The 18,214-nt window shown below is 41.9% G+C and overlaps 2 protein-coding genes across 7 annotated transcripts; one reads left to right on the forward strand and one right to left on the reverse strand.

Annotated features, from left to right (window-relative positions):
* Positions 1–2,325: 2,325 nt before the first annotated feature.
* LOC112589774 (uncharacterized) lies at positions 2,326–8,857 on the forward strand. Of its 5 annotated transcripts, none has more exons than XM_025304266.1 (3): positions 2,326–2,536; positions 5,056–5,533; positions 6,336–8,857. In XM_025304266.1, the coding sequence occupies exons 1-3, from the start codon at positions 2,522–2,524 to the stop codon at positions 6,542–6,544; spliced, it is 702 nt and encodes a 233-aa protein (XP_025160051.1). In that variant the 5' UTR covers positions 2,326–2,521; the 3' UTR covers positions 6,545–8,857. The 5 variants fall into 5 exon arrangements, 4 of the variants coding, with proteins under 4 accessions (XP_025160051.1, XP_025160049.1, XP_025160050.1 ...); XM_025304264.1 differs by lacking the exon at positions 2,326–2,536 and having other exon boundaries at positions 4,571–5,533; positions 6,336–6,549; positions 6,658–8,857; XM_025304265.1 differs by lacking the exon at positions 2,326–2,536 and having other exon boundaries at positions 4,571–5,533; positions 6,336–6,549; positions 6,661–8,857.
* Positions 8,858–13,362: 4,505 nt separating this feature from the next.
* On the reverse strand, positions 13,363–17,243 carry Hs3st-B (Heparan sulfate 3-O sulfotransferase-B). 2 transcript variants are annotated; one of them, XM_025304262.1, is made up of 5 exons: positions 16,954–17,243; positions 16,753–16,898; positions 15,610–16,198; positions 14,809–15,299; positions 13,363–14,325 (listed from the first exon to the last, which is right to left on the reverse strand). In XM_025304262.1, the coding sequence occupies exons 3-5, from the start codon at positions 16,086–16,088 to the stop codon at positions 14,201–14,203; spliced, it is 1,095 nt and encodes a 364-aa protein (XP_025160047.1). In that variant the 5' UTR covers positions 16,089–16,198; positions 16,753–16,898; positions 16,954–17,243; the 3' UTR covers positions 13,363–14,200. The 2 variants fall into 2 exon arrangements, with proteins under 2 accessions (XP_025160047.1, XP_011144183.2); XM_011145881.3 differs by lacking the exon at positions 16,753–16,898.
* Positions 17,244–18,214: the final 971 nt, after the last annotated feature.

Genomic DNA, 18,214 nt, shown 5'->3' on the forward strand with positions numbered 1-18,214 from the left:
ATTCATTTTGAGACTGAATTTTATATTTGCCCTTTGTTCCATTGTACTTCTGTGGTCACATTTTCGAAACGTTGACGGTATGAATCAATACAAATGACAAATGGCAAATACAGTTTTCTTGTTATATGTGGCTAGAGGACTCCTGAGTATCAGTCCGTATAGAGTTCCTATAATAAGAGTTGCGACATAGTGATGATGATTTCTGATTGGTGCCCTATTGCATATAACGAATCATTTAATTATTGCATATAACGAATCATATTTAATTACATTAGTGTGCACTAGTGCAGAACGATTTTTTTTTAAAAGAACATATCTGTTGTGACAGTATATATATAATTTGATATATGCGATATATAATTATATAAAATACTTTGAAAACTCGAAGTATTTTATATACTCAAAAATACACTGACAAGGGGACGGTCGAAAGTGTCCCTCACCGATTTGGATGGGCTTCGGATATATTACAAAGCATCAAAAAATATTAGACCCATATTTTTTTTATGTGCTTATCTCGAGGTTTAGGAGGTGAAACCACCCCTCGAAGAAAAGAGAGGTTTTCGTTTTTAGCGAATATGTCGAAAAGTATGAGGCATATGAAAAAATTGTTTATATAAAAGTTGTAGGGAATTTTATACTCTTTGCAACTGTGTACTCAGATTTTGCAAAATTGCAAAATTTTGTTTACCCCCTTTCCCCTTCTCATTACCCTCGCAAATTTTTAAATTCTTGTTAGGATGAATGTAAAGAGTATCAAATACCAAATTCATTCATGTATAATAATGGAAAATGGAAGCCATTAATTTGGTTAATATAGAGATGATAACATGGAGCTATAGACGCTGCGTTATAGATAGGCGCTTCTTATGTACGCTGTACTCGATATCTCTGTATTTTCTTTTGCACAAGCTGATAAAAGCTCCTAATGATATACACAACGTATTAAATATCATATGAACGTGACTTCGTATGCAATTTCGTATCCAATAAAACAAGTACGAAATCAGTGGATAAACTCAAGAGCGGCTTAAAAGTCAAGACATGTCTATGAATTCTGTCCATAAACAGAATTGGTAGAGCTTCCGAGAGCGATAAACGTTATCGTGCACTTTGATTATTGAGGCACATCATTTGATACAGGTCGACCTCACTCTTTACACTTTGAAGGACTTAAGTTTAAAACGCACTCGGCCTTGGGCTGCGACCGTGATGCTTGATAACAGTGATAACATGATCTTATCTACAAGCGAATAAAAACTTAATTCTAATGATATACGCATCGTTTTACATACCATATAAACGTAAGCGGATACGACTTTGCATATATAGCATATATAGACACCTTCGACCGTCTCCTTGTCAGTGTATTTTTGAGTATATAAAATACTTCGAGTTTTCAAAGTATTTTATATAATTATATATCGCATATATCAAATTATATATATACTGTCACAACGGATATGTTCTTTTAAAAATAATCGTTCTGCACTAGTGCACACTAATGTAATTAAATATGATTCGTTATATGCAATAGGGCACCAATCAGAAATCATCATCACTATATCGCAACTCTTATTATAGGAACTCTATACAGACTGATACTCAGGAGTCCTCTAGCCACATATAACAAGAAAACTGTATTTGCTATTTACCATTTGTATTGATTCATACTGTCAACGTTTCGAAAATGTGACCACAGAAGTACAGTGGAACAAAGGGCAAATATAAAATTCAGTCTGAAAATGGATAAAAGTAACACTGATGCGAAGTATATGGAAAGGAATGTCTATCCCGTGCACAAATATTTCGCTAGTATGCACGATTGAAAGATGGCCGGGAACTGGAAGACGATGAAAAACCAGGACGCTTCGTCTCGGTTTGCAACGAGATACTTGTCCAAAAAATACGAAAACATATCCAAAGTAATCGCTGTGCCACCTTGCGAATAATGGCGGAAGACAATAGTGTCAACAAGGAAACAATACGCAAAATTTTATGCGAGGATCTGCGAACGCTTCGCTCCGTATATCTTGACGGATAATCAGCTCTATGACTGCATCAAATATACTAAAGACTGTGACGTAATGGCTCACCTCGCCCTCGTCCCAGAGCATAAAGGACAACGTGCCCGCAGAAGGGCAGCGTGTTTGGTCCTAGGCAAGGAAGGCGCACCAGGAAAGGGTTGTAATCAATAATCGGCGCTGCGGCGCGTGTAGCATCCTTCGCAAGCTCCAGGATCGCGGGGGGAGGGGAGGGCGAGGTCCATCGCTCGCGGTACGTGCTCTGTCATTACTTCGTGGCGCGGTGCGAGAGTGAAACGAACGAAGTGAGCGGAGCAAGCGAAAGAGCGGAGTGAGAGAAATGAGCGAAAAAGCGGAGTGAGAGAAACGAGCGAAAAAGTGGGGTGAGAGAAACGAGTGAAAGAGCGGAATGAGAGAAACAAGCGAAGCTAGTGAAGAGCTTAAGCAAGATCGCTAAGGCGTCGTGTTCGCGACAAGTAGCGAAACGGCCGGAATCTATGTATTGTCACACTGTGTGTATATAAAGAATAATTGTCGCGTGCATGCATTACGTCCGATAGTCTATTCTATATTATTCTTGTCAGATCGAGTCGAGCGCGTGGTTGGCGGGGTAAACCGCAATCTTTGGTGTTATTTTGGTTGGACCAACCACACTCGTCGAGTTCTTATTTCTTTTATTTTCCTTTTGTTATGTCGTATCGCAAATAAGTATCTCTTTTATCCGTATCTATCTTTAGATGTTGCACGGATTATTTTATTAGTTACAGATCATCTGAAGATAAACTTAAGGAAGCCTTAAATATAAGGCCTGACTATGAATACGAGTGTTTCTTTTTTTATTTGTTAATCGCATGGACTTAAGAATCTGTGGACGGAGCGCAAAGCATATAGGTTGGGAAATATGCGGTAAGGGAGGTCTCTATAGTGCTGTCTCTTTCTACAATAGGACACCGTCGGGTGTTGTCGGGTCTGCCACACACACGATGATTTCCGAAAGACTTATATATGTTATATTCGTTAACTTCGGAATTAAGATACGTAATTTGAATTGTTTCTAGTCGTTAATTTAATGAAATATAGATGTATATTTAACATAATTAACATTAACATACGCTAAACATCTAAACTTACTTTAAATATAACTACGTTTCACAATGTTTATAAACGAAATAAAGTTAAAAATCAAACGATATTACGTACTTGTGAAATTAAATTCTTCTAAAATACTCCAGTTCGATCTGCGAGGCTTTTTTTCTTTTCGGATCGGTCCGATTAGTACAGCTCGAAATTATGCAGGATGGCATTGTCAAAGAAAAAAACACAGAACTTTCTTTTCATTCACAATAAGCTTAATAAAAGACTTCGAAGCTCAGTCTCTTTGACATGTTTATTGACTATATATCTTAAGCTTCGGATATTTTCGGTCAAATTCGTTCATTAGCCGACGGTGTCCTATTGTAGAAAGAAACAAAAGGCGAAGAAAGAAGGAGAGTACTCTCACTCCCCTTATTGCAAATTTCCCAACCCCCTTGCCATAAAGCTTACTTTGTACTCCGTCCATAGATTCTTAGGTCCATGGTTAATCGATAGTCGTCATTCTCAGTGCTTCCCTCTCAATCGTCCGTTTTCCCTGAACCACGCCCATCTCCGACTAAAAATCACCCGACTAAAATCACCCGGAGCAGTGATGACAAGTCGTTTGAAAAGTCGCGCACGCGTCGATTTTTACGTGGGGTCAGCTCATCCCCCACAAAAAGGTCGTTATTATTAACAAAGTATAATATATTATCAACTGTGTTATAGCTTATTATTATTCGAGGACATTGTAAATATAGACGCATTCATCATTTCTCGAAAACAATTAAACAAAATGGCAAAAAATATGTAAGAAATAAAATAAGAGCATAAAACGCCTTGTTATGATAGTATGTCAAATAAATGAGAATATCAATTAAAATACGCTATTGTACTGCTTTTTTTTCGATGGAATCTCATATTTAAAAGTTTATACAGAATAATTCTAATAATTATACAGAATACTTCAAACAGATTGTAATTATATTAAATAATATTTATTTTATAAGACTGTAAAGTAAGGCTGTGTCGCGGTCTTACCGTCGTCGGGGCAGAATCACGCTGGCCACTCGTCGATCTATGTGACTCGGTCCAGTCACCCCCGAGTCACATAGATCGACGAGTGGCCAGCGTGATTCTGCCCCGACGACGGTAAGACCGCGACACAGCCTTACTTTACAGTCTTATAAAATAAATATTATTTAATATAATTACAATCTGTTTGAAGTATTCTGTATAATTATTAGAATTATTCTGTATAAACTTTTAAATATGAGATTCCATCGAAAAAAAGGCAGTACAATAGCGTATTTTAATTGATATTCTCATTTATTTGACATACTATCATAACAAGGCGTTTTATGCTCTTATTTTATTTCTTACATATTTTTTGCCATTTTGTTTAATTGTTTTCGAGAAATGATAAACGCATCTATATTTACAATGTCCTTGAATAATAATAAGCCATATCACAGTCGACAATATATTATACTTTGTTAATAATAACGACCTTTATGTGGGGGATGAACTAACCCCACGTGAAAATCGACGCTAAAGAAATAGGCGCAAGAACTCCCGGATTAAGTAGCGGATGCTCGGATGTCTACGTAAACATCTTGTGTTTGTCTTATATCGTATCGTCCAATTCTCTATCTTTCGCTTTGAAGCAAGACATTCTCCTGCCGAAATACTGGCTTGAAATATTATTTCGATAAAGAGTGCGGGGTCGTCTTCGTAGTACGCAACGTAGTAAGGCGCAATAAGACGAATAAGGGTGAGTGAGTGCAGCGTGCGTTCAGGCTTCGCGCGGGGAGAAGGCAGAGCATGGTTGGTACCTGGAAGTACCAAGTAGTCTACCGGGTGATTTTGTCCAATTATATTTTTCGTTTTGTTTTGGCGTAATCTTTTGCGATCTTTACTTTTCGCGATGTATCATTACTTTGTTAAACAATGGCAGGTCGCGGTGTCTCCCGCGGTTGTTACAAATGTGGATTACATCCAAGAACTAGATCATTGGCTAGACACTCTATCCCTCGATCAGCTGAGAGCTGAGTGCGAGCGTTTGGAAATCCTGACAACGGGAACCTGTTCGGCTTTACATGATCGGTTAAAACAATATGACCGAGACTTTCGAGAAAAATTCGGTTCCGCCTCGGCTCCGAATCCTGGACGCCTTACGGGAGCACCTCTGACGGGGGAGAACCGCTATCGATACCGAAATATCGCTACCGACAATGTATGTGGAGATGACGGAGCGAACCCTGAAGTGCGACTATTGCGCTCGGTCTCTGCCTCCAGAAACCGAGAATCATCCAGATGTGATGCAGCATTGCCAGGAAGGGAGATGATCCATTCGCGATCGTCATCCTCGAGAGAGGACGCGAGGCGACCGCAAGATCGGTCGCGGGAAGGCGAACCGTCTGCGTATAAATTGTGTAAGATTTTGTGGGTCTGGAATTTATCGTTCTCAGGAACGAGAGGAGATGACGCGTACGGGTTTATACGAAAAATCGAATACGCTTGAGCCCTCGCTCCGACGGCGGACGAGAACATTTTGCACAGTTTACCGTTTTTATTAATGGCAATCACGGCTTATTGGTTTGAGAGCAAACAATTTCGCTCGTGGGACAATTTCGAGAAGGCATTTTTAGCACGTTTTAGTGTCGCGAGCCCATAATTGAGTAACGAAATCTTACACCTCATGCAGAGTAAACATGAGCCGGTCGCCGATTACATTACGTGTTTACTCGCGTTCTCCAACAGACTGAATCCGCCGGAATGGCGGTTAGCTCAACAATTGGATATTGCTTATCGAAATGTATTGCTGCGATTTAATCGAACTCATAATCGATCGTCGCGATTTTAGTGATTTTGTCATTTTTGAACTTATCGCGATCAGAGTCGAGCGATTTCTGGCGATCGCTGCGACTTCTGAATATCCTGTGTCTCTGCCACCCGAGCACTCCACGTATCCCTAATTCGCTTACCGGTCGCCACCGCGGTCGGCTCGAACTGTCGTTAGCGCAGCGGAAGAAGAAGACCCGTTGAGCTAGGACGCACCGATTAGAATTCAACCGGAGTATACAATCAAAATTTCCGCTAAGACGAAGGATAATTCGCGTACACATCGGTCGCCGTCGCGAGACCGAGAGTCCTCGGAGGAGCAGCGGTCGCCCAATAAGGATTTACATACATCATTCGGACCGTTATCACACAGACACCGATCGCTTTTTTCAGACGATCTGGACTTGCCGAGTGGGAATGGGACTTCGCGTGAAATCTATCGTTCTTCCGCGGGAAAATCGCGTCCGCTCATCCGCAATCGACAACCTGTGTATTACCATTTCCTGTCAGATAGTAGACATATCGCTAAGTCATCATTGCAAGTAAGCAAACCTGCGGAGCGTCGACGACGATCCCCGTCGAGAGAGCGCCGTCGTCAGTAGACCAGGTACACCCTTGCCAGTTCTTCGACAAATCAATCAACTGACGAAACGAAAGTCACTTCCGCTTTGCTTGTGTATAGGTTGTACGATAATAGAATATTTTACCGTTTTAGTAGGACAACGACAAATTAGCAGTTTAGTCGTTACTTGGACGAGTCAAACTATCTTCGGTATGGAAGTGCGTGCGATTGCGACGAAGTTAGGCTGACCTATCATGACCAAAAACCGCCGAGAGAAATTCATTTCCCCAGTGGAGAGATTAGGTATATAAAGGAGTCGATCAACAGCAATATCGAACTGCGCGGTATCCGATGTGGTCCGGTGACTTGCGAGCGAAAGAATGAAGTGAGAGAAACGAGCGAAGCGAGCGGCGATGCGAGTGAAGGAGCGGAGTGAGAGAAATGACCGAAAGAACGGAGTAAGAGAAACGAGCGAAAGAACGGAGTGAGAGAAACGAGTAAAGCGAGCGGAGCGAATAAAAGAGCGGAGTGAGAGAAACGAGCGAAACTAGCGAAGGGCTTAACCCTTTCGATATGGCTATATCTTTCGCGAGTATGCTTCCGCTATATATATATATATATAGATACTCGAGTCGCGAATGAGATTCTATGATATGAGCCAGTTGCAACGTACATTTTACCGTGGAATGGGTATAACATTTGATATTCGGTAGAATAATGTAAATTATAGATAAATTGTTTATAAAAAGGATAAGACATTACAATGTAATATATTTTAAATTATTCAGATTTAAAAAATTGTTTAATAATATAATTTCGATGATAGGTGATTATAATCACCCGTAGGACACAGTGAGTGTACGATGATGAGTGACTATAGTCAACGGTATTATCGAAAGGGTTAAACGAGGTCGGTAAGGCGTCAAGTATCCGCGCCAAGTAACGAAATAGCCGGAGTCTATGTACTGCCACACTGTCTATTACTGTGATCAAAAAGTATCCGAACTTTATTTTTTAAAAACTGCGGGTAAACTGTAAATCAAATCCGTTTGCTTTCTTAAGTCGGTACACATGTCCTCCACATTTGGTGAAAAAATCATGGCGTTCCTTCAAGCCGTTTGAAAGTGGCAGTTGTTTATGTCAGTGAAGATTGTTGTGCACGGCGATTTTTACGATGTCGAAAAATATGGAGCAAAGGATTTGTTTGAAATTTTGTGTTGCGAACGAAATTTCGTTCACAAACGCATTCAAAATGTTGCGAAAAGCTTATGACGATTATTGTTTATCGAAAACAAGTACGTTTGAGAAGTTTAAGAAGTTTCAAGAAGGACGAGAATCCGTTGAAGATGACCCACGCTCTGGAAGACCATCAACGTCAACGGATGACGCTCACATTGAGAAAGTGAAAGAATTGGTGCTCTAAAACCGTCGATTGACTGTGCGAGAGCCTGAGCAGAACATCGCCCCATAGTCGTATTAAAACCCCATCTGGCTTCCAAATTTCAACTAGGGTCCGGATAACTTTATCGGATCCGGCACGTAATAAGGAGTGAAACGCACTGCTGCATAATGCCCTGAAATTGCTTGAAATCGAGAAACCTGATCAAATGTCCATCAGGACCAAATCAGGCATCCAAATAATGACGTCATCGCTGGTCAGGGTATAATCCGGAAAATATTGCAAGACAATTACCACATTCCCACCGGATAAGGACCACTCATAATGTCTTCTTATGGCTTGCCTAATCATGTCATATCATAAAAAATTGTCGTATTTGATTCCTGCTCGGGAGATAGCAGATGAAGCTGGAATATCATTTGGATCGTACCAGCATATTTTGTCCAATGTACTGGACATAAATCGGGTCGCATCGTGCTTAATTCCGAGAAACCTGAATTTTCTCCAAAAAGATAATCGACTGTTGGTATCGTCTGAGATGATTTCCACGAGAGATGATTTTTTTTTTTCATACACTTTAGCGGAGCTATTTAACACTATCACGACTTCCTTCCGGCAATTTTATCCAGAGACAGCACATACATGAAACGGATCATAACTGATGATGAAACATGGGTTTACCAATACGACGTCGAAACCAAAGCAACAATTATTGAAATGGCGTTTGAAAAATGAAGCAAGACCGAAGAGAGTTCGCCGTTTGCAGTCAAAAGTCAAGATTATGCTCACGGTTCTCATCGCGGTATTGTGCACCAGGAATTCTTTCTAACTAGTCAAAAAGTCAATGCAAAATACTACTTGTCCGTCACGATGAATTTGCGCGAAGCAATAAGAAACGACCGGGATTGTGGGGAAACAACTCGTGGATTTTGCATCACGACAACACACCATTCGTCATGCATACCTCGACACTTGTGCATGAATTTCTGACAAAAAAGTCAACGAATGCCGCTCCGCAAGCACCGTATTCACCAGACATGGCCTCCTGCGACTTTTTCCTGTTCCCCCTACTGAAAAAACCACTTCGCGGACAGCGTTTCGAATCGATCGAAGACATCAAAGAAAAATCGCTGCATGAATTGAAGGCCATACTGTCTGCCGTATGAGCGATGTTTCCGAACAGGACTGGATCAAACGCTGGCATATGTGCGTTGCAAGCAATGGGGACTATTTTGAAGGAGACTATAAGAATTTTGATTGAATTGTAATTTTGATTTTTAAAAATTAAGTTCAGATATTTTTTGATCACAGTAGTATGTAAAGAATAATTGTCGTGTGCGTGCATTAAGGTAAATTACGCCATGTTAAACAAAGACTGATTTTTGAAACTATATATTTTTGAAAAAATAAAGTGATATTAGGTAAGACTATGAATCTTATTAAAAGTTATTATTGTAAATTAGTGAAAACACACATACAAATTAAAAATAAATAAGATTATTTATTTATATAAAAGAATTAAGTGTGAACTGTGTGAACTGTGAATTAAGTGTAAATGTGTGAACCAAAAATATTTCATTTTATCATATTATAAAGTACATATTATAAATGTCACTTCATAGGTTAGTAATCATTTAAAATTCAGTCGAAAATAGTCAAAAGTGACAGGTCTTTGATATAGACTTTTGAAACTGATTTTTATGGAAAATTACATTATACATATATATATATATTTTTTTTTTTTCATACACTTTAGCGGAGCTATTTAACACTATCACGACTTCCTTCCGGCAATTTTTAGACACTTTTACTCAACTGTGTTTTATTACATACATAGAATAAGCTAAAGTGGCATAATTCGGTACGTTTACCTTACGTCCACTAGTCTATTCTATAATATTATTCTTGTCAGATCGAGTCGAGCGCGCGTTTGGCGGGATAAGCCGTAATCTTTGATGTTTTGGTTGGACTAACCACATTCGTTGAGTTCCTATTTCTTTTATTTCCCTTTCCTTATATCGTATCGCAAATAAGTATCTTTGTTTGCTAGCGCGATCTTCCCGCTCGATCGACCGCGCCGCGATCGCCGCACAGTGGGCCAGAATTCCAGAAAAGTGTAAAAAAATACATTTTTCGACTGTTTTCTGGATTTAAACAAATACATGTCATTAATATCATTTAATCATTGAATATCGTTAATTTTATTATGATTATAGAATTATAATTATAGAATATGATTATAGAATTATAAATAATAATAGTAATAATAATAATTATAATAATAATTATTATTATGCTTGCAAGTTTGCTTTTGAATATAATGAGTGGTAGTAATCTTCTCAAAGAAATATAATACAGTTTAAGGATAAGAATTTTACATGGCTTAAGGAGATTGTCATAATTCTTATACTACCAGTCGTTAGTGTGAGTCGTATTCGAAAGGTTTAAAAAATCTGTTTCTTTTATTATATATATATATATATATATATATATATATATGTATGTGTGTGTATGTATCGATAATTTGTCTCAGACTTTCGTATTTAATATTATGATTTGTTGATAAATAGTCTTAGTTTTCAAATTTCAATATTTTTATTTTTCGGGACATTGCGTGTCTACCAACATTGCAATAATTATTTTGTTCTAGCTGTCGTAAAAGCAGATAAAAGCAGACGATCTTTTCTGGATACTAAAGCATCAGTTACAAAACCGATCAAGTCCAATCGACGAGTCACGACGAGTACGTTCTCAAAAATCAATATGCTCTGAAAGATAGCATTGATATGTTCGTGCAAGCGAACTAAGTTTTGATGCGTTATTATATGGTAATAAAATTATTTTTTTATAATTTATTATATACTATTAGAAAGAGGAAGAGTCATAGAATTTCCTTATATAATAACGATTATTATTCATGTCTATTTTATAGCTTGTTTTATTCGATAAAAATATTTTTTGTATCAGTTAAATATGGCAATCGATGGCATTTGTTAAAGACGTCAACTTTGTGAATATCTTGCGACCTTAATATATGTCTAAGAGGAAAATCATGTTACATTTCATCAGTTTGACATTAATATTATCAAATAGACATGTATTTGTTTAAATTTAGAAACAGTCAAAAAATGTATTTTTTGACACTTTTCTGGAATTCTGGCCCACTGTGCGCCGGTATCGCTCAGCGCTGAGCAACGAGATCGATAGAGCAACGTGTAAATGAAGCAGAGGCTGGAGGAACAGATGGCCAAGAAAGGATCCAAATGAAGGCGCGAAATACTTTTCCACCCTTTAATTGCACCATAGATTGCCGCGCGAACGGAGATCTTGAGTCGCCCGAGCGGGTTCGCGCTACTCCGCGACCGGAGATCTTCTGGGCCGGTGAGATGTCACCGCCGAACCGACGGAAATCTTCCTCGCGAACGCCGGATGGTCCTGCCGCGGGCGAACAGGCGATCGCGAGCATGGCGACGGTCAGCGCGGAGTGAGAGCGCGGCAGTAACTCGATATTACAAAAAAAACCAAATACAAAGAACACAGATGAATTCCGGCCGTAAGCGAAAACCGGCGCCGCACGTCGCAATAATGGAGTAGTTCGCGGGTCCGACAATGTAGGACGAGGACCTGACCCGTAGAATCAGGCGTCGAGATTAATCAACCACGTACACAATGTGTTCGATGGCCGTTCATAAGCGCACATGCCGAATCCCTTGGCGATCAGCCACTATATTCTCGGCGCGATATCAGCGGTAAAACTTTCTGGAAACACCCAATTGTTTCGTGACGAGGAAGAGATAAACATAATTCGAAATATAATAGATCCACCATTGGCTCGCCAGCTATTGTTCGGATGTTTATATTTGATTGGAATCGATTTCTCTTCACGATTTCGATCAACCTATGTTGTATCCGACAGCGCCGAGAATATTCGGCCGAATCGCAAGAATTCGATCGAATTTAAAGACTGAAATTAATCGAACTCCCGAACAATCTTCTTCTTTTTTTTATTTGTTCATTTTATTTGTTCGATAGTCGTCACTCTTCATGCGGCCCTCTCAATCGTCCGTCTTCCTCGAACCTCGCCTATCTTCGACTAAAATCACCTGGAGCAGCAGGACCTGCTGGCGAGCGACTAGCGATCGGAGATCTTGCGCGTGGATAAAGAGCGCGGGTGCGTTGTCGCATTCGCGATGGTACAGCTGATACCTGACGTCCAACAAGAAAATTACGCGATAACAACTTGAGCGAGAGAGGGCCGAGATCTTCGTACGTTGCTGTTCCGACGGTTTTCTGCTTGCCGATATGATTCCGGGGAAAATTGTGGCAAGACATTATCAGAGCTTTTCTGAAAAACCCCAAGTTCCTGCATATATTCGATCGATTGATCGACGATGAAACCTGATGCTTCCAGTATGACTTTGAGGTGAAACGCAAGACTGGCGAGTCAAAGTCGACGGAGATCCGCAAAAAGTTCCGCATCGAATTAACATCAAGATGCTGTTGATTATGTTTTTATGACAGTAAAGGTATCATCCATCAAGAATTCATGCCAAGTGACGTAAGCTTCATCGGCGCCATTTATCTGACCGCTTTGGAACATCTGTAGAAACAAATTACTCGCAGAAGGCTTGAATATTACGAGCCGGACGGCTGATTCCTTGTGAGACAGCAACACGCTGGCTCACAAGACGATCCAGGTGCTGAGCTTTTAGCGCAGAAACAAATCTGTGTACTCGCCGTTTTCATCCGACTTGGCGCCCTGCGACTATTTTCTACTTCCGAAACTGAAAATACCGCTGAAAGAGAGACATTTCAGAGACGTCGAGAACGTTCAGAATTTCATGTCGCTCTATCTGGAAGCCAGGAAGATCTCCGTCGTCGTTCCAAGTGTTGATCGAACATGCTACTCGAAGCTGGAGGGATACATGTTGAAGAAATAAAATAAACTGATATCAAACGTAATCATCGCAATTCTTTTTGTTGTTCTTTTCTTTTGTTTTTTTTTTTTTTTTTTTTTTTTAATAAAATCAGTCTCATTATTTAGTCGCCGGACGGCATATTATAGCTTGCTATTGTATGGATTACAAATATAATAAATGTGATATTTCATTGTTCATACGTGTACTCGTCACGAAATACAACAGAATTGATGTAATTAAAGCTCAATCATTTGTGATAATTATATGGGTAAAGAAACGTTATTTCTCCCCTCTCTTCATTCAATTAATCCCCTATTCTTCTACACTATTGCAATAATCGCACCTGTGGTTACAGTCCACACGATTCTCTCTCTCTCTCTCTCTCTCTCTAAAAGTCAATATAAAGAGAATTATCAATATATTACATTCGAGTTTCCTATACAGAGACAGAGTGTAAACATGTCAAAACAAGCTAATGGTACACAATAAAGAACAAGCTAGCGTATAACAAAGTATATAACAAAGAGAGCAACGATGAAGATATGTCAATTTTTGTATTCAGCGCCACTAATTACAATTAATTGTGCTCGTATTGCCTTATCCAGCAAAAATAACAAGTACGTCTTGAAGTCGGAGAAATTAGACGTGACTCTCTCACCGTTCTCACGCACACTCTCACATTGCACACGTATTCATACAAACTTGACGGTTTTTCCGTTCGAGCGAGTAAAGAAGTATCTCGGATATGTAATTCTCTGTGATTACCGTAATCGTTACAATAATTATGATAATTACAGCAGATAGATATGTCGCAGTTTTTCGTTGAGTTACCTCGGACGGGACGGGAACCGTGCGCTATTGATAACTCTGAAAGACAGCGTCGACGACCGTCTTTCATCCTACTTGTACCACAGCACGTAAATGCAGTTCCCTTGATAGAACCTTGCTTACCTCGCAACCGAATCTTTACGCGAACTTACTGCCAGTAAATGACTCAGACTGTCGTAAACGACTAATCTGTAACAACAAGCGAAAAGTAACGAGTAACTCTTGCAAGCGTTAACGCATCGCAACGCGCGCCACGAAAGGCTGGATTAACAGCGTAAATCAGTCGCTCGTTGCCGAGCAACATCGGCAGACGATGAGATTCACTCGATTATAAACCGAATCCGTAACACGATTCGCCCAAACATTGTGGGACGCTAAACGTCTTGAATATGACTGTTAATATGCATGGTATTCCTATCTGACCAGCTTATGGATATTCAGGTGCAATAGATACTGCGAGATACTCGAGATATAAACGACGAAAATTGACTCCGTTCAGTTTTCCCTACTTACGATATGTATTTATTTCATATGCGATACCGCGCGGGTTTCAGAACCAGCCGAAATCCATACCCGCCAGCTGATAGAAACGCTGATTGAACGGCCGATAAAAATCACGCAGACGTTGAACCGCCATGGGATCGATATAAGGATGACTGCGACCTTTGTTCTTTCCTGCAAAGTAAGCGAATGGTCCGTTAATTAACAATATATCGAGCATTGTTCGATTACACTACGTGAAATATCTTGCACTGAGAAAAAAGAAGAAATTGTATTAAAATTGAACGAATATTTCCTCGAATACGACTGTGAATACATTTATTCAAATTAAGCGACTAATTTCTAAAATGAAATACGGAGGTTCTCTCTCTGAATGTAAACTTTTTTCTTAAATTTTAGAAAATAATTGCTTAGTTTAGATAAATATATTCACAATCGTATTCGAGCAAATATTTATTTAATTTTAATGCAATTTTTTCTCAGTGTACGCGGAAGTAACTCAAAATTAGGATGCGGAAATATCCATTTTTCCATATCCAGTTTGATCGAACGTATAGAGAATAAAATTGAGGAGGTCGCGAGCCGAAGAGAATCAATATCTCGGCGACTCGCGTTCCTCTTCTGGAGAACGGTGGAGAAATGTCCGAGTCGTCGTACCGAGGCAGTGCGGCGTCGCACGTTCCTCCGACTTGAGCAAGCAAGGGAAGCCTTTGGTGGCGTTGAAGTAGAAGTGTTTCTCGCATATCACCCGCTTCAGGCCCAGGAAGTCCTGCACCCTGGTGACCTCCATCACGGGGTCGGCGATCAGACGTTCGCCCGACACGAACAAGAACTGCGACAGCGGGAAGTACTGCAGCCACCTCTCCAGGTGCCGCACGTAGACCCCGATCTTCAGCGGCACCCAGGACGTGTCGACGATCCGCGAGCCGTTGAGGAAAGCAAGGTCCTCAAACCGCGGCATCTTCACGCGCTTGCTCTTCACCTGCGTGTAATCGGATATCGCCCGGGTCACCGGGTCCCGCACCACGACGATCAGTTTCATTCCCGGATTCATGTGCTTCACCCGCTTCGGCACCTCGCTCGTCACGAAATACGACGGCGTCTTCTCCATGGTGATCTGGCCGACCATCGTCGGAGGCATTCTGCGTCTGCTTGGAAGAGAAATTATTAGACGCGCTTGTACTCACGTGTGAGCACATGTCGCTCTCTCGAGGATCATTCGCAAATTCGCTCATTTTACTAAATCCTCGCATAAAATTCTATGATCCTTTTGTACGGAGAGTGTAACTTTGTTGTTTGAAGCATTTTTAATTGTCCAGGTGATCTGGTCTATTAACTCGATTTGACCAAGCTTAAACAGAGGAGACTGTAAAATTTCAAAACTGCGAGATTCTTTCAGTAGAATTTAGACAGAGGCGACTGGTGGTATCAGTTGTAGAAGTGACTCGCCGTACACACCTGTACCAGCGGAATCCTTTGACATAGTGGTGATCGAAGAAGTGGACTTCCGAGCCGGCGGCGCGGATAGCAGGATGCAGTCTCAGGAATTCCAGGAGAGCTCTGGTGCCGCCTTTCTTCACGCCGATTATCAGAGCGGTTGGCAATTGTCTGCTGGGTATCAGACCTTGCTGCTTCAAGGTCTGGTACTTCGACGTGGACAAGCTGCCCTTGAACGTGTCGTTCGGGTTTCGCGGTGACGTCGACTGCGATTTCGTGATTCTCGAGGCCGCTCCGTCGTCCACGGACGACACCTCCTTGCCTTTCGACTGTTCGGCATCCTGGTGCAGGACGTTCCTCGCCGACACGGAGACCCGCGTCCTCTGCAGAGCCATCTTCTGCGACAGCGTGTGCGAGTAATCGACGAAGAACATCCACAGGTAGACGGCGAACACGCAGACGAGGATTATGACCTTCCAGGACCCTTTGCACAGTTCCATCGTGATTTTACGAATCGTCGTACTTCGTCGGCCTCCTGGATGCCATTATACCGCAGCATCCGTCTCCTTCATCGACACCGACACGGCCGCATCGATATCTTTCACGATGTCTGAAAGACGTTACAGTGTCTTATATCGTGGACGTCGACAGGATGGGAAGCTCGCTCATGGACAACGTGCGAAAACGCAACTGGTGCACGCGGTGTGCCGGACGAAAACTCAAACATCGGCATTACGGTGATCGCACTTAGCGAACCGCGGCGTGTACCGGTATCGAGTCCTCATGTTCTCTCATATCTCGGTTGTACATCCGGCAAAAAGTGAAAAGAAGGAACATACAAGAGAATTTGCACAAATATAACGTGTAGAAAAATGACTTTCTCTTCCACATTTCCTTTATTTTTCTCTTAGAAACATCACTTTCCACATTTACTATATAAAAATGGATGCATATATAATATATATTGAAACGCATATAATTATATTACATAAATCGGGAGAATGTAACTGAAAATCGAGATTCGCTAAATCTCTGCCGTCCACTCCCTGCATATTTCGACTTCAATCATCAAACTCGCAATTTTACTTTCAATCGATAGTTGGGGCAAAAATGCCAAATGTTCTCGCACGCGCTAGCACCTCGGAAGGACGCGTGATAAAATACCTTGAGGGAACTTGCTCTTCTTAATTCAATCTCTCGAGGAACTGAAGAACGCGACTTCGCCGGTCCTACTTCTCACACAGATCTGCGAAGGCTTTGCCGAGAATCCTCGAAAGTGGATGTCTCTCGCTCCGGGAGGTCCGATTGTCCTATCGAGCCGGCAGGACGAGACAGGTACAGATATAGGATTTCGAACGTACTTACCTCGAAATAGCGTGCCGCCGTCCGCGTCGGAGGCACGTTAGCTGTCAGCCTGTGCGCATCCGTCATCGGCCAACGTGCGACTGGCGCAGCCGGTGGTGAGTTGCAGATGTGGACGCACGCTCTCGCGCACGGAAAGTGCACATTTAGCGCGTTATCAAACGGTAAGGTCAGAGCCGTAACTGAGCCATGGCGAACACACGGTTTTCCGCTACGAGCGATGTGCCGCGACCTGCCGCGCGATAAGAATCGCGTCTTACTCTCAATCATGACAACGAAATATCTCGCGACATCGACTCGTGTGCGAAATCCGTCTTACCCGTCGATCCCCCCCCCCCCCATGTCGGGGAGATGATAAAAAAAGCGAGGTAAAACGCGACCGAGTTTTCACCCTTACGCTAGTACGGCTAGTTGCGTCCCGCCGACAAGTCGCGCTGATGTTCCCTTTCAGGCTCGCTCTCCTCGAGACGATCCTGAGGAAATTTTCGCGGTTTCTCCATCGGCTTTCGATACGGCCGAAAAATCAGCCCCATCGTCTCGTCGTCCTCGTGCGCCCTCGTCGAGAATAATTCACCGTAGGCGCCGTAATTCTCTAGTTACGGTTCTGGCTTCGGGGTGCTCGTAACAATCGATAACGCTCGGCTGGCCAGGAGAAGGGAGAACCATCGCCCTATATATAGTGCGGCGCGTAGGCGCGTAGGATATATTCGCCGATGGACAATCGGGCTAATCAGGGCGCGAACGGTCTTCACCCGTGGTAATTCACCCCCGTTATCGCGTCCGCATTGTCGTGTCACCGCATCTTCAGATAGAGCGAGAGAGAGAGAGAGAGAGAGAGAGAGAGAGAGAGAGAGCGAGAGAGCGAGAGAGAGAGAGAGAGAGAGAGAGAGAGAGAGAGAGAGAGAGAGAGAGAGAGAGACAGAGAGAGAGAGAGAGAGAGAGAGAGAGAGAGAGAGAGAGAGAGAGAGAGCGAAAGCTTCATTCCCCGGCCGTGTCGTCCGCGACGAGCGCGATAAGCGCAAGATCGACCTATATGCTATGCAACAGGGACCGGCGGTGAGGGGGAGGGAAAGGGGAATGGGGTGTGAGGCCAGTTACGAGTAACAACTTTTCTCTCCCTTCGGGATCATTTTCTTTTACGTATTAATCGTATAAAATTAACGACGCCATATGAATGCGCAAGCATAAGTACATCGTTCGGCCGTTTTACAGATCCACTGTGTGCGACATGCTTCTCCGTCGACGACGATATCGAGCTGGTAGG

The sequence above is a fragment of the Harpegnathos saltator genome, unplaced genomic scaffold (genome assembly GCF_003227715.2).
Source record: "Harpegnathos saltator strain DR-91 unplaced genomic scaffold, Hsal_v8.6 scaffold6, whole genome shotgun sequence".
NCBI lineage: Eukaryota > Metazoa > Arthropoda > Insecta > Hymenoptera > Formicidae > Harpegnathos > Harpegnathos saltator.